General features: G+C 43.8%; 1 protein-coding gene across 3 annotated transcripts; it reads right to left on the bottom strand.

Moving 5' to 3' along the window:
* Positions 1–332: 332 nt before the first annotated feature.
* On the bottom strand, positions 333–21,018 carry per1b (period circadian clock 1b). 3 transcript variants are annotated; one of them, XM_063469949.1, is made up of 20 exons: positions 20,856–21,018; positions 11,814–12,727; positions 10,604–10,857; positions 10,355–10,476; positions 9,570–9,771; positions 9,290–9,484; positions 8,545–8,623; positions 8,218–8,324; positions 7,513–7,666; positions 6,990–7,260; positions 6,192–6,300; positions 5,841–6,000; positions 5,644–5,759; positions 5,366–5,512; positions 4,472–4,855; positions 3,178–3,977; positions 2,899–3,085; positions 2,364–2,577; positions 1,994–2,144; positions 333–1,895 (listed from the first exon to the last, which is right to left on the bottom strand). In XM_063469949.1, the coding sequence occupies exons 2-20, from the start codon at positions 12,224–12,226 to the stop codon at positions 1,620–1,622; spliced, it is 4,341 nt and encodes a 1,446-aa protein (XP_063326019.1). In that variant the 5' UTR covers positions 12,227–12,727; positions 20,856–21,018; the 3' UTR covers positions 333–1,619. The 3 variants fall into 3 exon arrangements, with proteins under 3 accessions (XP_063326019.1, XP_063326020.1, XP_063326018.1); XM_063469950.1 differs by lacking the exon at positions 20,856–21,018 and adding an exon at positions 16,532–16,628; XM_063469948.1 differs by lacking the exon at positions 20,856–21,018 and having other exon boundaries at positions 10,604–11,927.
* Positions 21,019–27,102: the final 6,084 nt, after the last annotated feature.

The following is a 27,102-nucleotide window of genomic DNA, read 5'->3' as shown; positions in this document are numbered from 1 at the left end:
ATACCAGCCTGTCTGCCAGCAGACCCACGCACATTACAATCATTGCTGCCATTGTTATAATCATAATATGCACTGAAGTCAGCTTCGCCACTTTGAGCCTGTCTGAACGAGGACGTGCCTTTTGTCTTTTTTAAGCTGCGGTGACCACTTTGGGTAGAAACCACAGCAGAACAGCAGGAGACTGCGGTCGGGTAAGAAAGCAGCTGCCCCGATCCGCTCCCTGCTTCCAGCTCGTTCTGGACGCTTCTGTGTATCCACGCCAACTGACAACAAAAATAGACTGCAAAGAGATGTAATCATGAGGTGGAAAAGAAGAAAAATCTGACTTCGCATTTAAACCCATTTTAAGTCATTTTATTGTCTTTTTTTGTACAAAGAACTTCAAAAATATTAAACTGTCGCAGACACCACTGACGCCATGAAGCAAAGGATATCACATGACCAGAACAGTGCCACAGAGAAGAGACAGAAAAGGGACAGAGTGGAATAGAGAAGATAGTAAAACACTCTTCGAACTCTTCGGAGGACTTTTTAAGAGTTACATCCACCTTTTTCCAAATCTTCTCACCACCACGAGCAACACAGAAGCGCTGCAGGCTCCGTAGTTGGGGTTGGTAATTTGGGAAACGCTGTCTGTAGTGTTTGTTCACTGTTGTCCTGCTCAAACGAATGCCTGGCAGATGAGAAGCCTTTTAAAAGGTGTGGGTCCGACTCCCGGTGATTGCCACGCTCGTCCACAAGTAAAGCAACTCGACCGCCGAGTCACAAACACTGTCTCCATTTCCAAAAAGTGCGATCTATCGTATAACAAATAGCTTTTTAAACACATTTTTTTGTTGTTTTTTTACAGTACACACCCTCTTTTGGGTGTTCTCCATCTGCAGTGCATCAAAGTATAAAAATATACACAATGCTTACAAAATTACTTGGTTCTCACTGTACATTTTCTCTATCAGGTGAAAGTAGTTTAATTATTTGGGGTCACAATTCATACAAAAGAAGAAAAGAAGAAGAAGAAGAAGAAGAAGTCAGGATTGAGACCAGAACAGGATCCCAGAAACATTCAGAAAAGTCAGAGTCCCTTCTTTCTTCACAGGCTGAACTCTGAACAGGACAGATGAAAACACGAGTGAAGCACATCCATCTTTATGTAAAGGCGCACTTTTTTCTTTGCAACACATTAACCTTAGTCTCCTCTGATTATTTTACAACTTAAATAAATATACCATGAACTACAAAGACAATAAAAAAAAAAAAAATAGACAAAAAGAAAGAAAACAGGACTAATTCACTCTCTAAAACTGAGTGTGCGTGTCCGGTGGTGTCCAAGGCATTTACTTATGAGTTACAGTGGGTGCCTGGACCGCTGACATCGAAATCAGACTCAAAGAATCAACGTGTCCTGCCTGACCTGCTGTCCGACAATAAACGGCAGTTGTCTTCATCAGTATGCACCTCAGCATCCCAGCGCAAGCTCATTGGATTACAGCCTCTGTAATGATGCTTTGAGCACAGGAAGTCCTGGATGGCGCATATTGTCTCATGATGAAGCTCATGATGGGCGATAGTGCTTTTCACTTTGGCCCACCTGCGAGGTGAGTCCCGTTAGACTCCAGTGGCTAAGTCTCACTTTTTCTTTCCACAGTGTCTGACCTCACTCCCTCCTCCTCTGCCGCCATGTCTTGGCTGCTGTCCTGTTTTTCCGTTCCTTTATCTTCAACTCCTTCCTCCTCCTCTTCGTCCTCAGGGTGAGCTGCCTCTGCGAGGTTTTTCATCGTCTCACTGGCGTTCTCCTCCTCGGTCTTGAGCACGCTGCACAGCTCCATGTCGTGGATCTCCACGTCGAACGGGGCGGCAGGGGGCACAGCGGGGGGAGACTTGCAGCCGGTACAGCCCTGAAAACACAGAGAGAAGCGACTTCCTGTATCTTCTGGCACACGACAGATCGTATATCGCACGTTGCCATGGTACAGGGAGGATCTGTTGTACTTACGGAGATGTTGATGGCTCGCGGCAGGCGTCCGGTGCGGATCCAGGGATGGACCTGGCTCAGCTCCCTCTTCTGCTCCTCTGTGAAGCGTGGCTGGTGTTTCTGCATGTTCCTCAAGGACTCACGATCCTCTCGCAGAACCGTCTCCAAGTCCCTGTTGATGAAGACAAAGTGGACAAGTATTAAGCTGCTGCCTTTCTGGACTAACAGCTGCTTGTATTTCTCTTCCATATTACAGTATGACTAGACTGGTCCCACTTATACTTCACGTCTTAAGAAACAAAACAATCCTCACTTTTTCTAAACCAGTTTTTCATCTGAGAGCTAGATTAATGAAACAAGATCATTTGTGTCATTTTGCCCAGTGCTGTACCTGACAGGCAGCTGATAGGTCATCATGACCTTGTCGTCTGTGTTGGCCATAAGCAGCCAGATGGGGTCCTGCAGCACACACTTGATGAACTGCTCCTCTCCACCGTCTCCTCCTGCACTGCTGCTGCCCCCTGCTGGCTGTTTGCGGGAATGGTCATTCTCCGACGAGTCGATGCTGCCGAAGTACTTGCTGGTGTGGCTGCCCTGGCTGCTGACTAGATGGAGAAAAACATTAAAGTTTAGGAGAATTTTCAGTCTGTGCTTGAGAATTAAAGACTATCACAGTGTTGATTAAAGGCAATCTCGATAAAAACATTTTAAGGGAAATTTTTTGATTTTTTTACTGCAACTTTTAGAGTTTATCCGACTTGTTTCATCTGGTGTCATCTCACTTTACTAATAACAGTCATATCACTATCAACTAAATTAACTGTCAGAGTGTCCCTGATAGAAACCATTAAACTAAAAAGAATTTCATCAACAGCCGAGAACAAAATGTTTTTTTAAAATGGTACTAATGATTTAAATCTACTGACTGGTGCCGCTGGTGCCAGAGGAGCTGCAGCCGTTGGAACCAGAGCCTGAACCCGAGGATCTTGTTCCTGAAGATCCTGAACCAGAGGCAGCTGATCCGGTGCCTGAGCGCGAGTCTTCTTGGAGCAGCAAGTCCAGCAGGTCACTGGAGGTGGACATGGCATCGTTGTTGGACTCATTAGCTTCACCCTAATGAGGAAAACATTAATGTTAAATTTTTTTAAGTTTTTTGTGAGCGATTGCTACATTTTTAGGTCAGACATCCTATCCTGAACACTTACATTCTCATTTTCCTTGGAGGTGTCATCTGAGCTCCTCTGATTGGTGGAACTTTGCCCCCTGGCTGCCCCGCCCTGGACCGAAGGCGATGCCTGCTGAGATGCTGCTAGTGCCGTGGCGACCTCTAACCGGTTGCTCGGCGACTCTTCCAGCTGAAGCAAGTTGAGAGGGGAGGAGCATCGGGATTGGAAGAGGGGTGACTCCGCGCCTTCGCGATCAGCTGGCGTCTGAGTGTAAGACTGTGGCGTGCTGCTGCGAGACGGGGCACATGTGCCTGGCGTGGGCATGGGGTTGGAAACAGTAGTGGGGACAGCGGCTGTGGGGACAGCAGCTGAAGGGGCCCCGGGGTAGCCGAAGTTGGGATTGTAAAATGGTCCAGGGGTGGAGCCTGGCTGACACATGGGCACTCCCATCTGCGGGAACATGTAGTTGGGCAGAACGAAGGCCATCATGGGAGGAACCATCTGGGTGGGGGGGAAACGTGATGGATCTGGGACAGGTAATGGCTGCGTAAGAGGTGGGTAGACGGGGTACATTGGAAGCATACCAGGGGGAAAAGCAGCGGGTGGCATGCTAGCCTGGGAGCCTACAGAAGGCCAGGAGGATGAGGTTGTTGGAGGGCCGAGAGGCATGTTGAGGGGCATGGGAGCAGTGCTGCTTCTGGGGTCCTGACGACCCCCACTCAGGCCCAGAGAGCTGTGCTGGTCAGAAGACTCCTGGTGCTTAAGTCTCTTACCGCCACGGCCGCGTCTGTGACCACTGCTACCTCCTGCAGCTGGGTAGTCACGGGAACAACGCACCCCTGCAAAAGATAGAAGACGCCCTACAATCAGTTTGGTGCTTCACATAAAATATTCTGAAGCCTTCACACCAACAGTTTCACAGACGTTAGTGTATCAAAGGTGATACAGATGAAGATGAAGATGAAAGTTAAAATATACTTCTTCACTTTGCAAAACAGCTATTCAATACAAAACCATTTCTAAGACTGTGCAGTCCTACTGTTCTTATAAAACAGCATTCTTGAAGCACAGGCCACAGGATAAGAGCCTGAAAATCATCATACCTTTTGTTTTCAAATCAGTACAGTATTTATTTATTAATGGAAATATTTATTAGGAACAATGACCGGTAATTCACTGTACAGCAGCTCATCTGCAAAAGCATTAAATGCCACAGCCTTTATGCCCTTTAGGTACTAACTGAGCACTTAAAGCGCGATTTGGTGGACTGGCAGATGCATAATGATATAATCCAAATAACACTGTGTGTGTTGGGGTGACAGTGTGCTCCTACCTCGTGACAGGGGGTTGACAGCTGCGGCGTGGCAGCGCACAGTTGAAGATACCGTCTGATCGACAACGCGCAGCTTGCTGAGGTCCTTGAAGCGGTCGAGGAAGGCCTGCTCCTCCTGCTGAGTGTGGGCGGACAGCACCTCCTTGGTAAGACCCAGCCTGCTACCTCCACCTCCCGCCGCTCCGCCTCCTACACTTCCACTTCTCCGGCTGTCCCTATCAGGCTGGCTGGCTTGAGGGAGAGGAGGAGGTGGCGGAGGAGGAGGCGGAGGAGGCGCGATGTTAGCGGGAAGCTCTAAGCTGCTTGCGGGAGGAGTCGGGGTGGTGTCGAGAGGAGTCTGTGCAGCCGGTGTGGGAGTTGTAGGAGCTTCCTCCATGACGATGTCTGTGAGAAGAGAAGAAGAGGAGAAGAGGACAAGAAGGCGGGGTGTAATGATATAAAGAAGAAATAAAGATCACTCTTTTTGCAATTAACTGACACACAATTCAGTGCTGTCATTAGGCAGGTAGGACCAGAAGATTCAGGTATACATACATACACGTATATATCTTATACAATCTATAGCTGCAGATAAACACGAGTTTGTTAGCTGGAAGCCTCGTCTTTGCTAGAGCTGCTGTGTCATTAGAGTTTAACATTCACTGAAAAAAAATTTATAATATGTAAAACAGTGTGCACAGGAGAAGAATGAAACACATCACATCAAACCAGAAATGTTCCAGGTAGTATGCCTGCAATAAAAGCGAGTTTAATTGCAAAATGAACACATAAAAAGCACAACTTGAACGCCACTGTTAAACATGAAAAAAAAAAAAAAAGAACTCCATTCAGGGTGTGCAAGGAACTCATCCTGCAACTTCCAGGAAGGAGAGCGTGAGTGTTAACGAGGCCCACCTGACTCGGGAGGCTTCTTGTCTCCAACATGGACGATGGTGCTGCTGAAGCTACACTGAGACGTAACTGAGGCTACACTTTCTGCCTTTGTGGCCATGGTCAGAGGAGGCAGAGGAGGTGGTTCACCTACGAGGTTAACTGAACCACCTGGAGAGACAATACGGTCAGAAATTTAGTCGCACAGACACAACATCAACCAGGTTTGTTGTCTTCTACCTAGTTAGCTACATCATTACCTGCCTAACAACTTAAATCAATTCCAGATCATAGTGAAATACCTTTGCTGTTGCCGTTGGGCTCCTGTTTGTCGTCATCAGATGCTGAGGAGGCAGTGCAGGAGGAGGAACCACACTTCCTTTTGACTGTATTGGGAATGTTGCAGCTCTCCAAGTACCTGTGTGAGAAATCGCTGGGTAAGTGGGAAGGTCAAAGGGCAAATGTCGACACAGAAATGACTTCTGGTTTGTGCACAAACCTAATGATGCTGTCCAGACAGTTGATCTGCTGGTAGGAGTAGCTCGTAGATGGTTCCTTGGGTACAAGCGGTGCAGGGACCAAACTTTTGGATGGGTTTGTCATGTCTGCTATCAAACTTCTGACTGGATCACTGTTGATCGCTCTGACGGCCACTGTGTCTGGATCAGATACAAACAGGATCAGGAAATTAAAATCGTCCTATGTGAAGGCTTTTGGACATTATTGTTATTATTAAAAACTTTCTTTTATGTCTTTCTTTTCTTTCCTGGAATACTAAAACTATAAAATAAACTATTTACTCTCCCGTGACAGGGACATTCTGAGTTAAAATACAACTCCAGCCTCTTACCTGTGCTGGTGTTTTTCCTCGGCAGTGGGCGGTTACGAGACTCGATGAAAACCTGCTGCCCGTTTGTTTTCACCATATGGACGTCTTTGCAAATCTGCTGAAACGTCATCTAGAGAAAAACGAAGACCAGAAAAATCACAGCTAACTAACGAGAGAATGACACGGCACTGAATCTTCTGCCAATCTGTCATATTGTTCGTGCGTAACACTACAGCCTAAATGTGATGCAACAGTACCCAGGAAAATGCGGCTGTATCAAAAACAAGGTGATAAACAATCTTGTGAGAAAGCATTTCACAAAGCGGGACATGTTGTGCTCATTTTCAGATGGATTTTTTTTTTTTTTGTTTGAGTAGCCTTACATGATTCATAGTTAAAAATAATCCCTATTAGTCTAATACTCTATGCAGCCCCTTTAATCATCTAATGTCTGAATGCAGATATTTTATCATTTAGTCACACTACAGTAAAAGGACAGCAACCTCCTTGCAGCTAGGAAACAAAACACTGGTGGTTGCCTGGTGACAACTGAAGTTTCAGCAGCTGCAGTGACCAACCTCTCGGCAGCCACTTTCAATCACAAGGCAACCTTTATCCAAAAAAGCTGCCCGACAGACTGGATCAGGTAACAAGCTATAATGAATGAATGAATGAATTTTATACTCTGGCTCTTCTCGTGTGTCTATGATGTGCCTCTTTGCAATCAGACGATTGAACTCAACTGATTGCAAAACTGGTTGTACTGTGGTTATATAACTAAAAAACAACAACACAAAAGCACTTCTTTCTCAGACTCACAGGTTTGTGGAATGCGCCTGCGGCCTCATCTACAGCTGGACTGTTGCTGTCGCTGGACGAGGCGGCCGAAGCACTGAGGTGCTGTTGGTTGGAGCGGTGAGAGCCCCGTGAACCGCTGGACCCAAGAGAGCTGTAGCCCTGAGAGCTGCTGCTGTGCACTGGCTGCACCAGGAGTCTATGGATCTGCTCGCTCAGGTGGACGATGTCGGGCGTGGTGACCCGATTCTCACAGTCCTGCGGTGCGGTGAACACGTCTTCATTCAGCGGGCTCCTGGAGACAAGGAGACAGAGATTTAGCACCAGAGGAAGGCGAAATCTTAACTTCTTTTCTGACACATTATTTGGGATGTGTAAGGTTTTTTTTATGTCTTCTTAAAGTGCCACTTTTTAAGAAGATCCTTGTTTAGTCACTAAAGGCAGTATTAAACGCGTGTCTAATGAGCTTTAAGGACAGATGGCCGATGCACAAAGTTTGAACAATTACAAAAAACTTTTGGTGAAGTGAGAGACAGAAAACACTTACGTTCTGACTTTGTGCCGCCCCACGATGAACGCCACCTTTCTACTCCAGGGGTTAACAAAGGAAGACCAGCTGGTGTCCATGGTGACGTACTCCCCGCTGCGGGCGCACATCCGCAGGGGCGAGTAGTCGAACGGCTGCCCAGCAAACTGAAAGACTGAAGAGAGATGACAAAGCACACATGTGAGTTTCCTGAGTTGGGAAAAAACAAAATAAAACATATGAAAGCCATGAACGTTTACTCAGCCCTTACGCTTCTGTGTGACTTAAGCTCCTACAAAAACATCCCCAGATACAGGCGGCAACAGCCACCAAACTAAAACGTCAAAATGAGGACCCTTATTTTTTCCAGAAGTAAAAGAAGAGAGAAAGATCACATAATAAATGATCATTATTGCCTCTGCTGGATTAATGTAGGCGTCACCCTGTCCCCTGTAGCTGCCTTTGTGTGCGTCTATGTGCACACCACCTGCAGCTCTGACACACACAGTGCGCAGAGAACCTGGTTGCTTAGGTTTTATACATTTTAACAGCAGCTGTCGTTACATCAGCAGATTAACGTCCACGCTTCTCCCCTACTGCACAGGTTCCCAATTAATTAGTCTTCTGCTAACAAGTCTGTTATTCGAGCTAAAGTGTGTTTTTTACATTAGCCCTGTGTGAATTTTGTCGTGATTACATTTTGAAGAAAGGCTTAAATAGGCTTACTCTTCTCATGTATAGCCACCATAATGGGCCTGTCCTCAGGGTGGATGCAGAGCAGGATGGGTGTCCCGACCAAGTCCTGAGGGAGGTAACCCAACAGTGGCACTGCCCTGCAAACACATCACATTTCCACACTGAGATTTATCATTTTACACACACCTTAACATTCAGAGAAGTGAAATCGCAAAACATATTATAGCTGTTTATTTTTAACAACCGTCTCCAAATCCATAGTGAAACGATGAGTCGATCGCACTCCTTAAGCTTAAAACACCAATTACCAGAAGGCAACACAGCAGTAAGCACCGGGTCAGAGCAAAGATAACTGACCTTTCATCAACTTCCTGGAAGAGGCAGCTGGGAGTGTGACTGGTGGTGAAGATCCTCTTGTCGGGTGGGATGCGAGGAGCTGACGGGCACAGAGGACACAAACAGAACAGATGAGGAGCATGTTTGGAGGGTGAAACAGACTTTCTGTGTCTGACACTGTTCTGACAGTCATGCAGTATTAACTGTCTACATTATCCATATTCAAAGGAATATGGTATTCCAGTCTCTTTCATTTATATTTCCTCCAGAGCTATAGTGGAAGCAGACTTTGCACCTGTTAGAGTGTAACTACACAAACTAGACTCTCTCGCTCTTTTCTGAAAACCCAAGGCTCGCTTGCTTTGTTTTCCACTGAAACATCCTGTCCACAGAGTTAACACCAACGCACCGCCCACTCATCCTGTCTCACCAAAACAAACACGAGCTCTGAAACCAAACTAGTAACCTGTCACATGTCAGACCTGAAGCGACTCTGATACCAAAAGCTGCCCTGTGTTCTGCTACCCTATTCAAACAGGTGAGGCCTGCCTGGTTACAAGAATCAGCCTGATATTCATACATCACCTCATATAATCAGTCCAAACAGTAAGGAAAGAACAGTGTAAAGTGTCGATATAATTAAAATGCTATGTTACATCTCTTTAGCTTGTGTGACTCTTAGTGTCAAATTGATGATGGTGTAATTTTAACTCATATAGACACAAACACTTGTTTATTACAGACAACAGGGGATCGTGTCAAATACCTTCATATCCAGAGTGGACCCTCTCTGCGATCAGCAGGCAGCAGGGCTGTGGCTCAGCAGCATCCGAGTCTCTGATGGTGAGCTGGTAGGGCGTGAGGCGAAATGGGTAGTAGCGCATCTCGCCGCCCTGCGGCCGGCCAGCACTGAGCCGACAGAACATGGACTTCTCCTGGGTGCAGTCGACTGGAGGAGACGCTGGAGGAGACCGGATTCAGTCAGCACAGGAAACATAAGGAAACATAGCTAAACTTGCTCTCGCTTTCAGTCAGCATATGCTCACCAGAGCCGATGCAGGAGGCCCACGGGGGCAGGCGGCAGGGTGCCGTGCTGCTGTAGAAGGTGCTGACATCTTGCGGAGCCAAAAGGTCAGAGAACATCATTCCTTGGAGACACTCGGGCTTACAACGCAGCAAGGATGAGCCCTGGGGCGATATGTACACAACCTTCCCTGACAAGAATGATACTGCCATGGAGAACGTGTCCTGGAGAAAACAGAAGGAATTTAATGAGCCATCTTCTCCAACAATCTGGGATCTTTCATTGGGGCGCATTTCAATTCCTGTTTCTGAAAGGAAAAAACTGTGAAAATAGATATTTTTGAACACAAGCACAAAGCTGTGTAAAAAGATCAAATAGGGACCACTGAAGGCCACACCCATCTTCAAATTCATTTAGCTCTCGGCTACTAATCCTGTGAAATTTCCTGCCTGTATGTACTGGTTGTCCTCAAACATCAGCATAAATCTAAACATCTGCCAAAGTACCCCAAACCGCCTGTTTTATAGTTTCATTGAGGGTCGACTGAACCTCTAAATCTCAGTTTAAAATCAGTAGTGTGCCTAGAAGCACGCTCAGATGCTTCTTCAGTTTCTGGATAGTGTGGATTTATCAAATGCTCTGACAGCAACCAGGAGGCAACCCTCCTTTCCTCTGAGGTACCGAAAGTCATAAAATAATAATGCCCATGGCTCATTAACAACAGTAATAGTTTACTTTCCCCACTCCTAAAAGCCTTTAAGAGTAGTTTTAAGATGCAGGAAGAAGTGGATAAGTATTTAAACTCACAGTGTTTTTGAGGGTGTACTCTGAGGTGATATTATCCAGCTCCTCAATCGTGAAGGTGGACAAGTCCAGACTGCAGCCGTGACACTCCTCCACACTCCACTGGTGATAGTACTCCTTGTTAGCTGGAAACATTAAACATTTCTCAGTTAAGATGGGCCTAAAATTCATCATCTATGTTTTGCCTCCCACATAAGAACAGCCACCTTCTTAGAAGAAAAAAAAAAAAAAAAAAAAAAAAAAGACCCTCACCTCGGACTTGTTTGACACACTGCAGAGCGTATTTGAGTGCGTTTAGAGTGCTGAAGTGGCCCTTGGCCTTGCGCTCAGCTGGCAGTCGGAGCTTGAGCTCTTTGATGGCCTTCATGAGCTCCTTCTGCGTCTGGACCCTGGCTGACTGGTCACTGCTGCATCCGGAGGTGGAGGGGGGGTCGTGCTCCGAGCTGGACGATGGCAGGCTGTAGACCAGGGACCCGCTGGGAGGTGACAGGCTCTGGGAGTTGGAGCTGGGTAAGGAGGACAGTTTCAGACAATGATTATTCAGAGAGTGAGAAGTGAGTGTGTGAACACTGCTGCTGCTGACCAGGCAGACATAAGTGTCAATAAATAAAAAAAAATGCAAAGAAACTATTTTAAATAGGAAGTTTCGGCTACTGATGTCCACTCTGACAGCTAGAAGAAGCTTTTCAGATGAAAATGGGTAGAAGCAGAGAAGAGGTTTCTCGACAACTTCACCTATTCCAGGGCGCACCCCCCCATGGCAACGACACTCCCAACGGCAGCCGCCTCTCCCGGCAGGACAATGCGCCCTGCAACACCGCAAAAACTGCTCACAGCCAGTTCGACTACCGTAACAAAGAGCCCAAAGTGTGCACCCAGCCTCCAAACTCCCCAGACAGCAGTCCAATAAGGCAACAGTGGAATGCCCCGGAACAAGCCCGATCCTCGGAGGCTCGACTCTGCAACCCACACTCTGCCACAAGCCGACGCCACAGGACACCCTCGGGGGTCCTGTGTCCATGCCATTATTCGAAAGGGGCACCTGAGCAATATTAGGCAGGCAGTTTTAATGTTGTGGCACTTTTATGGCAAACATAAATAATACAATTACATTTCTGATTTTAAAGAACTTACATTGAAAACAGGTGCAATAAAAGCTGAAACATCCATTCTGCGTGCCACACAAAGTCGGTCCTCGCCAGCCACCGTACACGCTCAGTTAAACCAGAGCAGTAATCGTCAGCATTACTAATGCTGACATCTGTCTTATAATGAAAGCATCCAGCTATCTACCACCTTAGTCTTTGTCTACTCATTTCCAGCTTTTATTCTTCGACTCTTTAGGTCTGGCCTTGGTGCAGCCACTCATTTCATTCATTGTAATCTGACTAAGCTCATACTGATTTCACCCTGAACACACACACACACACAAACAAAATGAGCTGTGGGTGACTTCTCTTACCTCTTGTTGCTCTCTGTAGTCTCCAGTATCATGCCAGAGTCCTTGCCATTTGAAGAGCTGTGGGAGCTGTGTGCGGACTGATGTCCGCGAGACCTGCTCTGCCTCTCCATCCTGCCCTCGCTCTCCCTCTCCCCGGAGTCGTTCCCGCTCGAGATTCCATCCATATCGTCCGAAGTCGGACACCTCTGATCTCTGGACGAACCTCCAGACCGAGATCCGTCGCTGGGGGATGAACCTCCTCCCTCTCCGCTCCCCTGGTCCTTGTGTGTAACATCGACACCAGACTGACCACTGCTGCCGATTTCGTGCACATTTAACCTCTGTGAATCCGCTTCCGGGTCTTTCCCTTCGGCCCCTGCCAATCGCCCCCGATTGCTGCTGCTAGGCATTGATTTAGAGTTGTCATAACTCATACTAGAGTAGGATGAGGCTGGTACAGCTTGATTGAGGGGGTCAGCCAAGGCGAAACAAAAAAATTGAACTTTGCTTTAAGTGGGACTACTATGTATGCACATGTGAATCATAGTTGTTGGCTGTTAGTTTAACAAATCAAACAGGGACCATATCATTGTTTGGTTTGTTTTTCTGGGTGTGGGGGGGGCTGTAGACCCCTCTTTGAGAATTTTCAGGAGGAAAAAAAAAAGGTGCAGGCTGCTACAAAGCTGCCTTTCTAAACAAACAGAACAGTAATTATCTCGGGGGAAAAAAAAAAGTGTCACTCAAAGCGCTGCAGACAAGACATGAATTTGTGGTTATGAAACAGCCTTGGCATAAGTGCTCCAACAGATGGGATGAGAGATTGTGAGGGAGAGTGAGAAAAACAGCTCTCGGTGAGAGCAAAAAACATTCCTTTCACTCAGTGTCTGGTTTTCTCGCTTCTTTAGAGATGTGGTGCTCTAGGCGCTAAAGGCCACCTGAAGTGAAAGAATAAGAGCGAGATGGACAGAGAGAGGGAGAGGGGGAGAAAGGACAGCAATATTAGGATTATAAAACACTTGGTTGTCATGGTCTCTCTCCAGCATCTCTCCAGGACTGCGGCTTTAAAAAGGCAACAACAACAAAAAAATGCTTATCATCAGTTTATCATCATGTCAACCTCAGAAGACGAATCAAATACGGCGTGAAATATTCTCCCTGCCGAGCGATGCGGGCTGCGCGTCACGATATAAGAGTGTGCTCTTGTTTAGGGCCCAGCTGTTCTCCTTTTACTCAGATTATCTGGGAAACAAAAACAATCTCCTCATCCTGCGCACGGAATAACAGTAATCTCCTGTTTCTATTTGCATGTTGCAAGTGCGTACGCATGGATCTGAATATATAGATCAGGTGGTGCCAAAGTGTGACATAGGACACTGGTCGCTCGTCAAAGCTCAGTCTCTTTTTACCCCTGGGACAGTCAAAACAAAGTGCGCTGGGAGGAGAGAACAAAGCTCACATCAGAGAGCGCTAAGAATAATCGGGAAAGGTAACTCCAAGTATATATATACGGCCCACCTACGCAAGTGAGAGTCTAGTGCTATTTATTCCTTGAGCAGAGGTGATACCCCTTAATCCTTTAAGACCTGCAGACGCAACTAGGAGACGACACAGCCTCGTATTCATTTGCCAATCCTCTCAACTTTATACACCTGGCTGCCCCACAACCCTCTTTACCTGCCTCCGACAGGTGTGCAGTGATGCTCTGATGCTGCATTTGTTCAGGACGGCTTTAAATATGCTCAGATATACCTGTGCTGACGCAACGGCCCTTTACAGCTGAGGGGACAGGAGGCGATAACAAGTGAGGAGGGCCTGTGACGAGGGTAACTCATAAATAACTTAAAACGCAACAAACTGTGGTTGGGGAGAGGAGATTAACAAATTCATGCGCTGCGCCTAAGCTCCCTCCTTTCTGGGCATGAAATGCTAATCAGCATTATGTTTGGTCCGATGGATGATGCACACTTGCACATGACAATCTGTATGTGCTATGGCCAGACTGGGCGGAGGGAAGGGACCAATTATGATGAAGAAATATGCAAGCAGGGAGTGAGTGGGTGTGAGGCAGGCTGGCATCCATGCATGCTTCCATGGGTGATGGCAGAGACGCACGCAAAAGTGGTGGTGAAGAACTGTGCTCAGGCTATTACAGTACCTGCCTGCACCATCCCAGTCCACTCACTGGACTCTTTAAAGCTCAGCTTTAAACCTCAGCTCTGTTTCCGCAGCCAATCAGATGCCGAGTAAAAACACAGGCTGATAGAGAGTCAGGATTGGGGCGCATGCATGGCTTTGGACTGTGGGAGGAAAGCAAAAACCCACGCAGACACGAGAATAACATGCAAACTCCACATCGCAATGCTAGATCGCTTTTGAACCCATGACCACGAGCTAACGCTGCAAAAACCACTGAGCCAGTATGCCGCCCACCTTTTTCGAATTATTCACAGGAAATACACGCTGTAGGACCAAGCTCTGATTATGCAAGATATGTCTGTCGTGCTGTGGGAAAGAATATGTAACAAGGCGTGCTGACTACAGGACTAACACGTTACTTGGAAAAAAACATGTCTTCGGTTTCTTCTTAGTTTCTGTATCTGATTTGCGCTGCTCTCGACTGCCCCGTGTTGTACACATTTAGCAGAAAGGTTAAATGAATCATTCTGTCTCTGTCAGTGTGACACAGAGGCAAAAATCACTCGCCTACCCCTGTGACACCCGAGTCTCTAAGACATCCAGAGCCGGGTCATAAGAGCTGGGATAAGATTCATTTAATTTAGATTTCTGTCTAATGCAAATGATATACAGATATACTACAATACTGTAGATAAAACTTATTAGTTAACCACAGCGCAAAGCAGAAACTACGTCGTCCCAGATTTTTATGAATCAAAGGCTGCATTTGCTGACAGGCCAGTAACAATGTTCGGAAGATATACTGGTGCACACCTAGTGTGAAGACCGGCAGTCACCACATTATATCAGATGAACAATCACTTTGAATGACAGGTAAAGCTGTCATTCAGTGTGATAATAATCATAGCAGCACTTGTTTCTGCGTAATTTCCTGTCCAATTCAGGTGAACTAGCACGTCCTGACCTTGTACCTGTCAAGTGGCATGACTGATAAAAAGACACAAGAATGTCCAGGATCTGGAAATACAGAAGTGTTGGTATTCAACAGTTTGCATTTATCTTCATTCACACAGCGTTACATAACCAGACCTTAAAGTACAGCATTAATCCTACTGGGATTGCTCTGAACAGGACACATGCTGAAGAGAAAGTAGGCAAAAATGTCAGACACACCCTAATTTGAATTTCTCAGTTGCTTTTCTCTGTCTTAAATCACTGCACATTGATCACCTTTGATGTTTGGACCAACAAAAATACTTCTGAGATGTCACCTTCTAACAGACAGCATGGCTGTGTTCACAATCCTTCAGGCAAACCTCACAGTGCACGGGCAGAAAATAACTGCTAATGATAAACTGTAAACAAAAATGCAAAGAACTCATGTCTGCACGGGATAAATACACCACACGCTCACTATGGTGACAAATATAAATCAGCGAATGAAAGGAGCGATGCAGCTTTCCTGCCAGTAAAACAGCACTTCTCCACTTGACACTGGCTGGGCTCTGCTCCAACAGTTGGCCATAAATCTGTTCACTGTGATGGTAATGAAGCAAGTGATCTGATTCAAACACTGTAACTGTAAGGCTTTACACTAAAGACACACTGACATGTCAAACGGACCATAAACCTGTCTGTAGCTTTTATGACAACGATTTATTTATTCATATGGAGAATGAATAAAGAAATAAACTTTTTTTTTAAAAAAGCATCAGATGCTGTCCAAATTCTTATTTGAAGCATCAGCACAACAATCTCACACTTTGGCCATCTGAACAAGATGAGCTGCCTAAAACATTCAATCACATCTCTAATGAAACCTGCAAATGTTTAACACCTGGGGCTGTAAAAGCAAACAGTTGACAACAATGTGTTGAGCCTGAAACTGAACACCAGAGGAGGCTTCTTTGTTGTATTCATGAAGTGCACTGCAGGTAGGGTATGGTGCAGGTTGAAGTTCAAACTGAAACAATGATTATGTACAACAAGCCGGATTTAAGGGAAAAGAAATGCACACAGCTCAATGCTTGCTCCTCCTCAAATGTGAATATTTGCTCATTTGGATGCCTGCCTGCACCAAACTAACAATCTGAAACTGTCAGCTTCTTAGAAAATGTTTACAATTTTCTGTCATTTTAACTAAACAAAGAAAAAAAATATCAGCACTTGTTCTTGTAACTGCATTACTGTTTTCCAACAGTAGATTATGGAGAAAAAATTCATATCCTAAAGACTCTATAAAACTCCTCAAATTAAGCCAGCAGCTCTAACGTGCATGAGAACCTCTGATGCTGTATATTAACAAAAATAGCTACCCAACAAATGATGCACACAACTACCATATGACACTCCAAGCTATGCACTGGGACAATATCACAAGACACAGACCAGCGCATCTACCAAACAACAGCCACCTGACGCAAGCTGGCAGTAACATGAAATACTTCCCTGCTGTAAAGCACAGACGGAGGCTGCAGGAAGGTGTGGCGACGCTCCGTGCACGGACATGTGTGAACTACTCCTCTGGGCTCAAGCTAACAGCTCCATCACTGCAAACCCAGCGAGCGCGTTAAACAAAGTGTGTTAGTTCAATTTCCCCTCACCGGCATGAGCGCCCACTGCTCCACATCTCAGCACAGTGCAGTGTGACAGCGCTGGCTCAGCATCCCCGCTTCTCTTGGCTTTTCTGTGTACATGCGGCACGTGTACACGGCGGTGTTTTCCGCAGGTCTCGCCGGCCGCTGATTGGTCAGCTCGCTCGACCAATCGCAGAGCGCGCTACGCAGAGGCTGGGCTGCAGCGTCAGGAGTCCGGGCTCCCAGACGGCCTGCCAGACACTGGTCTTAGCTCCGCCCACAGAGGTTTGCCTATTAAATATGCAACGCTGTGAGCAGACGCCCGAGCTGATTCTGGACCAGCGGTTATGAGCGACAGTAATAAACGTACATAATGTACATCTGTGAGGCATGGGGAAGCACGCTCGGCACGAGAGAAACGGGCACACCGCTTCACATCACTGCCACACGATCGCATTATATTATAATAACTTCATTACACTAATAATACAGAAATATGGGCTTTCATTATGTTTATTTACATTTGCTGTACCTCTTGAAGTATGTTTATTTAATAAAGTCTTTCACCATTAGCCGATTTAAACAACAGCAACAATATCAAATAATAAAAAATAAAAAACCTTTCAGATTAAGCCTAGAATTAATTGAAAGGTATATTTGGACTGCATTTCCAAGCTGCAAAGCCTGCAGGGGACTTTAAAATTCAAGCTGTGCAAACCTATGTTGCAATAACCTAGTTGGAAGGTTATAAATGTGCAATAAAGTGGTTCAGCAACAGCTGAACAAATGGAAATAAAGCCTGATAAATATTCTGTAAACTAGTTTGATTTTCCTTCTGCTTATTTTCTGTTTCATCTTGGCATTACATGCACAACATCTGGCTACTTTCTCACTGGGTCTTGCTTTCATTGCAAGCTTTATCATTCTCCAAGATACTGTCAGTCTATTGTCAACAAATGGCAGGAAGCTCAATTAAGCACTCGTTGTTTTGGCTAGTACTACCCAACCACAAAGAAGGCTCATGTTCTTCTTATGCCGGACCACACCTGTACTACTAGTATGTTTGCCTCTAATATAATATGTGCCTACCAAATAAAAAAAAAAACACAACAACAGCCAGCCATGAACTTTCTCAAACTGCATCTGCATGAACAGGTTTTCATTTTAAAACACTGTTTTCAGAAGAACTGATGGGCAATAATGGCCTAAACCATCACCCCTTATCTAACAAAATTGATTGCCAAATACTTGTTCATGGATTTCAGTAAATCTTCCATGCAGTGATCTGCGGCCTGGATTCAGCTGGAAATATTTCCATTTATGAGCTACGATGCTTTTGAAAATAAATTTTATAACAACCCAAAAAGAGAGTCTTGAGGTTTTCCAGAAACAAATCCAGCCTGCCTTAAATCCTGCTTGCTGATGGTGTTACTGCAGGTTCCCAGTGTTTCTATGCAGTAACGTGATCCTTAAGGTACAAATGCTATTGATTTTTTTTTCTTTTTTTAATTCTTGGACTCTATTATTGTCTTTTTTGCATGATACACAGCTCAAAATAATTCTCACTCATATTCCTGGCCTTGATCCAGTCCCTCAGTTCATTCTCTGAACTTTCTTCCTGCTGGAAAACATAAGGTTTTAACAGCAGGTGGTGGGGTTGTCATACTCCTACACAGGACCATATAAAGGATATCCCCTCTCTCTGACATCACACAGAGCAAAGAGTAAAAAAACAAAAATAAAAAACAGACTCAATCCATGTGTTAAGTATGGTCTGAAGCCCAAGCTTTTGGCTCACAGCGATTACATCCACATCCATCAACATCATTATTTAAATTCTGGCCATGTTTAATATGAGCATCCTCCACTGTAACAACCTATATGTGACAGAAAATAAGGAAAAGCATAATAGGTCCACTTAAAACAAAAATCAAGTGTCAAGCGTCTGGTGTATTCAGACATCAACATGTGGCAACTTGATCATTTAATAACAGCACCGGTTGCATGAATATATGCATGACAGCACACACTCTGGACCGCCTGCCAACACACCTCAGCACATAAGCTCCTGAAGAGGGTAAAATAAAAGCCTGTAAAAAGCAGGTAAAAAACACTACATCCACAGACTTGTCCACGTGTCTGTTGTGAACATCCTCTGTAACAAGTTCAGCTGGAAACTTTAACAATGAACATGTAATACAAGAATGAAAAAAAAACCCTCTGAGGCAATGGCAGCTTTTAGTGTAAAACCTCAAAACCAAATCAGAAACAGAGACATTTAAAAAAAAACCTGAGATATTTCCCAGCAGTTTGCGGTCAGTCTGGTAACCTTGATGTTTTTTGTTTTTTCTTCTCTTATCCGAAAACAAGACAGACACACTCCCTCTACCTGCTCATATCCAAACCCTCTTTGTTTTTCCAAACATACGTGACCATTTTAAAAGTATATAGTTCAAATAAAGAAATAACTTACATCGAACTAAAGATTCATCTCGAACATTTTTCTTTTTTGTGAAGTCAAAACGGAAAGAACGTGGTGCTCTGTTTCTGCTGACTAAACCGCTGGTAAATTAGTCATTCGTGCTTTGATGTATCACTGCGAGGGAAACTAAAGATTGTTTACTTGTCTCATGAGTTGAGTCATTACCCCACATACATGTGATCAAATGATTGCAGCGTGAAGAAAATTACCCCTGCTGCCACTGCATGTCTCTCTGCCTCTATCAACTTCGTGCAACATTAGCACAGCTCGCTGCTGCGAGAAATCAAGTTTGACTTTTCTTTATGAGCTAGGAGAGTCATTGTTTCCTGCCCATCCATGGTCCGCTCTCAGACTTTCTGATAGGTCCCTTAATGGGTGAAAGACATTGACATTGGAGTCTTCTTTCTCTACAGTTTCTTCTGGAATAAGAAGTAGTTTACACATTTGCCTAAAAAGCAAAAGATTCCTGGTTTGATCCTGAAAGAGACACCAATCCTTTTAGAGTTGTGTCATAAAGGGCATTCCATGTAAAAATCTACCAACTATGGCAACCACTTTTGAATAAGGGAGCGGCTCAGAGTAGATTTTGTGCAGCTTTTTTGCACTCTCAGTCACTCAGGAGGGTAAGAGTGCAAAGAAGCTGCAGGTTTGCATTTGTGCAGGCTCATGTTTAACCCTCAAGCCTCTGCGGTGTGGTAACAACGATCTGGTGTGTGCCGCACTGTTTATGGAACATTTACTGTAAAACTGCCACTCAGAGGGGATTACAAGCCTGGAACAGGACACCATCGCAAATGTCAAAAGATTTTGGCACAGGTGCCAACTGAAACTGGTTGAGTGAAAACACCAACGCCGTGTGATGGTTTCTTATATTATTATCATGCAATGACAAAGTTATGCAGCCTCTGGGGGCCACCGCACAAAATACAATTCACAGGCATGAGTGGATCGCCACTGTTCAGTCACAGGAGCAGTGGCATGCAATTGTCTACAGTGAATGCACAAGTCAAATAGTCCTACATCAAATGAGAGCAGAGCTGTAAAAACTGTGTTTGGCTTTCAGTAAAATCTGCCAGCACCAAGAACAGTATGTGTACATTAGGAAAGAGGCCTCTAGGAATCCCTTTTAGCTGGACGTGCAGTTTACACTAGTCTGGCTAAAACACAGAGTAAACATTTGCTATGTTGCTTTAGTACCTCAATCAGAGTCCAAACGTAATGCTTAACATAACTAACATGTCTGCCAGACGACCACCGCACGGCACAAGCCCCTCCCTTAAAGTAATAAAAAAGGAGGGGTATTACTTTGGGAATCATGAAAATATGGGTAGTTAATGAAGCTACGTATGATTAAACTGATGATCAGTCACAATATATCTGAAAAACAATTAATGCCCCATCGCTAGCAAGCATATCGTAAACACATGGGGGCAAATTTCCTCCCCTCTTAGCACACAGTGCAATGTTCGTGTATGCACGTCCACCACGCACAAACCAAAGGGGCCAGGTTCACACAGTTCACGAAAAATAGGTCTTGGAAACTGGGTGGGCTGTAGTAGATGTAGATTACTGCTGTGTTACATTAGTTCAAAGTGTTGGCCTCTTCTTCTAAATACATTTACACAGCGAAGTCATCCGTTCACATCAAGTTAGCCGAGGAGGTTAAAAGAAAAAAGCTCGCGTATTATCTGTGAGATGAACAGACTGTAGTTGATATTAAGTTATGTACAGTAGCTATAATGTGAGGCAGTTAAATGCATTTATCTCTCCAATTTGTACACTGATGCTCACTAATCACAATAACAACTAATATGCTAGCTACATAGCATCACAGACTTGTAAAACAAAGTGCCAAAGGCGCCAGCTTACCTTAAATATGCTTCAAAATAACAATAACGCAAATGCTTCAATATCCCACGGTGGGGAACTCAAAATTCTTGAAAGAGACGGCATAAATCCAGGTAGCAACGACAGCCTTCGCTTAGCGGTCTGTACTGGATCTCCAGACATTTTTTTTTATTCTTCCCCCAACTGTAGTTTACACGCAGGGACACACGTGCACGTACATGGTCTGGTAACTAATATTGAACTAGCCGTTGTGATTGGACAACAGGTGACAGTTTCTCCGCCCAAAGCCCGCCTCGGCTCGATTTGATTGGTTATGAGGGGCGTGGTTAGCGGCACGGGGCCTGGGGGTCACGTTGCAGAGTGACTGGTCCTGAGTTCCTTTCAAAAACACATTGGAACACGAGAGGGCGTAGCCCCTGCCCACAGTTGGTGCAGTTGGCCGTAATGGATGCCATAGCAGCGCAATTATAGCTTCAGCACGCAGCTGTTTAAGAGATTAGCTGTTTTTAATAAGTCATTTTGGGTATGTCCAGAAATATTATGGTTATGATTTTTTGTAATGGTTTATTAAATCCACTGCTGCAACCAACAGAAATTATTCCTCATCATCTGTAGGCATCTGTGTAGTAATAGTTTTATTTTATTTTATTTTTTGTCATACTATGAAAGTTACTTATTTACAACTACATTTTATCCGTAGGTTTTTCTGTGAAGAGTTCAGCCCTATAGTCAATACCCTTTAAACAGACAACTAACTGAACCCAAGTTACCTTTATCCCGTATCAATCAATAACTATACCTATTTTTCTTTCCATTTAAGTCATAATGAACTTTGACCACCAGATCAAACAAAGTCCAGGCTATAGTGGAGCATCTAATAAAAGATGTATTTATGAAAGTGTCTCCACAAAACTAAAAGATTCAGCTTTGTTGTTTGTTTTGTCAGATTGCAGGCGAATTTTCAAATGACTTGGAAAATGAGTTATAAACCACTGACAGCCCGAGCTGAGCAACAATTCTAACTGTGCAACTATAGAAAAGATGTAATAAAAGTTTAACTGCCCAAGTTATTTGCACCCAACGCTGAGAAACGCGAATCGCCTTTCATGGTGCGCTTTTGTTTCGTATTTACGGCTGCGGCAAGGCCCAGACATGTACACTTCAACGTGCTCCCAGCACGATGACGTCATTCGCTCCGTATGCCCTCTCCAGCGGCACGAGGCTGCGGGATGGTGGCTCGGTGTCTGTAAACAGCGCAGATGTAGGGCACAGGTCCGTGTGCAGCTCCCATAAATCAGAGACGAATTCAAAGGAAAACACACGATAAAGCGTCTAAGTGAGACTTTACATGTCACCAGAACAGCCTGCTGCTGACCAGTGACCACTCCCACCCCAGGCAATCACAAAACAAAAAGCTGTCATTTACACAGTATTTACAAAAAATCAGACAGAGCCCTTCATCTAGTGGTGTCACTCAGATTATTAGTAAACAAGCAACAAACAGTGTATTAAGGCTTTAATATCATATTTATCCCATCTTCTTATGGAAAATGTATTTAAATATTAATTTACTACCCCTATCTTCATAGCTCAGTTAAACAGTTTAAAATGGATCTTTAATACAACTGAAAGAATGCATTTTAATACAAGTTACACCTTTGTGCACTGCACAGATCAACAACCCCCCACACAATCCTGTTGTCGAAATGCTCCACTTTTCTTCCTCAGTCACTGGTTTAGTTGGCCTCTCTGCCTGGCTGCCTCTGGTGGAAAGAAACATGCACATGTCCTGTGTGAGCTCATTTGCTGGGAACGTCAGAGGAGCTGTGCAGCTGGAGAGAGCAGCAGAATGGCGTGCCGTATACCGTATACCTATATTAAATATGCATTCATGATTGCTCTTCTGTATGTTACATATCAGCAACAGATTTATTTGATTCCACTGAGGTTTTATTTATAATGTTTTTATATTTCCCAGACTGTGGCAGACAGCGTTGCACTTCAGCAGCAAGAGTTTCAGTCTGGCCTCCATCGCTTTAGATTTGCAAATAAATCTGATTCATCACAACAAAATGCAACTAGGAATGTGTCCTACAGAGGGCAGCGATGCATAACACTTATAATGTATGAGGAAAAACTCCAAGAAGCACTGAACCAGTAACATCAACATACTTTTTAGAAGTATAAGCACTTACCAGGGACTTTATCAGGTACACTGTGCTACCGTCATACTAAACCCTCTTGTCCCTACAGAACTGTTTTAATGCTTCATGGCACAGATTTAACAAGTTGCTGGAAACATTCCTCAGAGATTTTGGTCCATGTTGACAGGATAGCATCACGCAGTTGCTTTGTTGGCTGCACATCCATTAGGATAGGGGTTTGTGTTGGTGTGTGAGGCTGTAGCCTGTAGGTTTATGTTGTTATGTGGTAATTATGAGGCAGTGTGTTTCAAATCATTTTACAGAGTAACATGAAGAGAACATAACAAATGTCTTTCTCCTGTGTGTAATTAAGTAATGTAGTGTATTACTTTTAAGAAAGGTGTTGTGTGTAATATACACATATTACACAGGACACTACAATATACACGTATATCTATTATCTCTATCTATTAGTGATGTGTCGGTCGCGAATGAAACGGCTCTTAGAGCCGACTCTCTGAAGTGAACGACACAAGCCGAGTTGTTTTTTTTCTCTCACCCTCTCTCTCGCACTTTTTTCGCTTCACTCCGCACGCGAGTCTTGTGCTTTGCGCTGGGAAGAGGGGGGAGGGGCGGTAGTTACACTCGCAGTAGCACAGGAACAGAGCGGGAGGGAAAGAGAGAGAAAGAGAGCCAGGGACAACAACGTCACATTAGAAAGGTATAGTGATCATCCACAACTATTTTCAGTTGCAGATGATAAAGGATTCAGAAAGTTTATTCATGCAGGCCTATATGACAGAGAATATGCATCTTCTTTTTGTTTTCATATTTTAATTTATATTTAATTGTGTTGTGGTTTGCAGTGTTTTGTGTTGTTTCACTTTAAATTTGTTTGAAAGGAAAAAGCTGAAAATTTAAATAGTTAAAAGTTGAAATGTAAATAGTTGGTTTTTGTATTATATGATTTATTTATTACATTTTATGTGGAGTGAATAAATAAAAGTATATTTACGGTGGCCCCTAGAGACAAAGCACGGACAAACCCCGAAGCACGTAAAAACTCCGAAGCACGTACAAACTCCCAAAGCACGTACAAAAGACAACGGAAGTGCTCCAGGATGCTAGGGGCAGTGTTGAGCTTTTGTTACCTAGTGGCTACACAAACCAGGAAGTACCAACGACCGGATTTGGTGTATGGTAGTAACAGGTAAATGAACATTTTTTTAAATTATTTGAATATATATGAGTGCTTGTGTATAAATACACAAAAATACACATATGCTTTCAATTGTGTAATTTAAGTAATCTAGGTAGCTCTGTTTTGGAAGTTCAGTTAAAGCTAGAAATGTGTTTTGGAATTTGTACGTGTTTTGTCTCAAGGGGCCACCGTATATATCTATATATAAACATATATAAATAAAACCACTTTTTTTTTTTACATTAGTAATTCCTTTTCTGCATATTTTTATATTGTTGTTAATAATAAATTAATTAGAGCAACAAAACAACCCGAAGATCCGGTTGGGAGCCGAAAGAGCCGGCTCTTTTTAGTGAGCTGAGCCGAAAGAGCCGGTTCTCTAAAAAGAGCTGGAAATCCCATCACTAATGCCCAGCATTAGGCTAGGATTTCGATGAAACAGTTTATGAAGGACAAGCCCACAAAGCGGGGATATAAACTGTTTGTCCTGGCTGATTCAGACACTGGCTACACCTGGAATTTTTTTGTTTACACGGGAAAGAGTGATGTCAGCACAACATATGGACTAAGCTACTCAGCTGTTATGGATCTTTTACCTCTGTCGTTGCTTGGCCAGGGCTACATTTTGTATGTGGACAACTTTTACACAAGCTCTACACTCTTGTGTGACCTATACCCCCCCCCAAAAAAAAAAAAACCTGGCTGTTGTGGCACCATTAGAATTTAAATTATTTTTATTTAGAAACAGGGACAATACATATTAATGAACATTTTAACAAATGTAAAGAAAAAAACAGACTGGCTTTCCGCGCACAAGCAAAAACGGCTTTCCTAAGAAGGCTGAGAGGGGAGATGTGCGCTGGATAAGGAAAGACGAACTGCTGTTTGGGAAGTGGACTGACACTCGAGAGGTCACAATGTGCTCCACGGTGCGCAAGGCCTTCAGCGGAAAGACTGTGCAGCGAAAAGTGAAGGGGGCTGCAGGTTGGACAACAAAGACTATACCTGTTCCAGATTGTGCTGTGGACTACAACAAGAACATGGGTGGTGTTGATTTGTCTGATGATCTGATTGGTTATTACACTGTCCTCCATAAAACTATGAAATGGTATAAACTTTTTTTTATCATTTCTTAGACATTGCTGTCGTTAACAGTTTTCTTTTGCGTATGGAGTTATGCAAGAGCTAGGGTAAGGAGACAATGACACAAAAAAGTTCCGGGAGCACGTTGCCAAGGAGATGCTTGACTTTGCTGTTGCCTCAGCATCACCATCACCAATGCCTAAACTCAACTGCATGCCACGTTATTTTGGCAGCAATGCAACAGTTTCAAGGAGATATTGCAGGACGTGCCAGGATGCTGGCATCCCGAGGGTGAAAACCCCAATTTATTGTAGGGCTTGCGATGTCCCCCTGTCCCTCACATAAAACAAAACAAAACAACTGTTTTGAAATGTGGCATGATGAGCATCAATAAATGAAGGTGTAAATATGTAGAGTAGGTTTGATAGCAATAAATGATAGTTTAAATGGCATAAATATGTAATGCAGAATTGGAAATTGTTTATTTACATTTTGGAATTTGAATAAATGTTTTCCAGTTGGAGACAAATGTAACCCTTTGTTATAGTGTTATTTGAAGTACTCACATATTTCTCTGTTCATGTAAACAGTCATCCAATAATATTTAATATTCAATTATGGTAACCATTAACAATTTAGAGGTATCAAAGCCGTGTGCTTAACTTCTCCAAATCTACAGACCTATTTATGACAGAGAACTGCTCCAAAAATGAAACCCTAGTTACGTTAGACTCACTTGGAAATGAAATAAATTCTTTTTAATAATTTGCATACACACCCAGAGACACAGAGGCTTGGAAGGACCTTTGATGATAATGCCATAAGGCCAGGGAACTCATCACTGTAAAAAGCAAGTTTATGTCATGGTTCTGAGGCTGAGGACTCAGTGTTTTGTTTTAATTAATATTATCTTATGTTTCGGTTTAATTCTGGTTATGTCTTCTGCTAAGATTTTTAGTTCTTAGGTTTTGGTTCCCGTGCTCCCTCTGTTCTGCATCTAGTCTGTGTCTCTGTGCCTGTCATGTGCTTCGTGTTTTATTTTGACAGTGCCTGCTCTGCATTCAGTCCCGAAGTTTGTTTTCGACCAAGTCTTTGACGAGAACGCTACACAAGTTGACATTTTTGGAACACTATATTGGAGAAGAACATGGATACTGATTCGTTTGAGAACGTGAATCAGTCCCTAGAGGCTGATTTACCTCTATCTGAACTCTCCTTGGAGAAGGGTCTTATGGCACAGTTGCAAAATGTGTCAGAAAGGCTGATAAAAAGACTGTAGACATTAAAACAATGAAACATCAGAACCCAAAAGACCTGTTGGAAAACCAAGAGGTAAAAACAGCTGCCTAGAATTTCAGCTAGAAAGATGTGTGGAGTGAATGTAAGGACTGTGATGAAATGCCTGTAAAATGTTTATTTCTGTTAAACTAATGTAAAAACCATCTGTAACCTATTCTAGCTCACTGCCCTGTGAAAACTTAATACCTGTAACTCCAACAAACACAATATAGTTGATTGGTACCAGGCTTTTGCAGACAGTGGACGTCTATGCCTTGAGTTTGAATATCTTGAAAAAAGTCTTTTTGACTTTATGAAAGAAAGAAATTCAAACGGCTCAGTTTCAAGGCAATTCGTCCCATTGTCATGCAGGTATGTTTAACTCCATGATTCTCTACATTAATAAATGCTTTTAACATGGATACTGATCACATTTGATCATAACATGACATATTCTTTGATACCTTTCAGATTGCAACAGCTTTTAGTCACCTCAAGTCTATTGGAACAGTACACGCAGACCTGAAATTAGAAAATGAAATGTTGGTGAAACATCACCAAG

This window comes from Pelmatolapia mariae, linkage group LG3_W (genome assembly GCF_036321145.2).
Source record: "Pelmatolapia mariae isolate MD_Pm_ZW linkage group LG3_W, Pm_UMD_F_2, whole genome shotgun sequence".
NCBI classification, from domain to species: Eukaryota; Metazoa; Chordata; class Actinopteri; order Cichliformes; family Cichlidae; genus Pelmatolapia; species Pelmatolapia mariae.
Note: the sequence above shows the minus strand (reverse complement) of the source record. Positions and strands in the feature narration are given on the sequence as shown.

Bases quoted from the DNA above. Each gene is read 5' to 3' on its own strand.
- per1b (XM_063469948.1), bottom strand. From the start codon at position 11,372: ATGGACACAGGACCCCCGAGGGTGTCCTGTGGCGTCGGCTTGTGGCAG. The intron at 7,261-7,512 runs GTAAGTGTTTTC...CCTTGTCTCCAG, and splicing joins GGGCGGCACAAAGTCAGAAC to GAGCCCGCTGAATGAAGACG. The intron at 5,513-5,643 runs GTATTTCACTAT...TTGTCTCTCCAG, and splicing joins GCCCAACGGCAACAGCAAAG to GTGGTTCAGTTAACCTCGTA.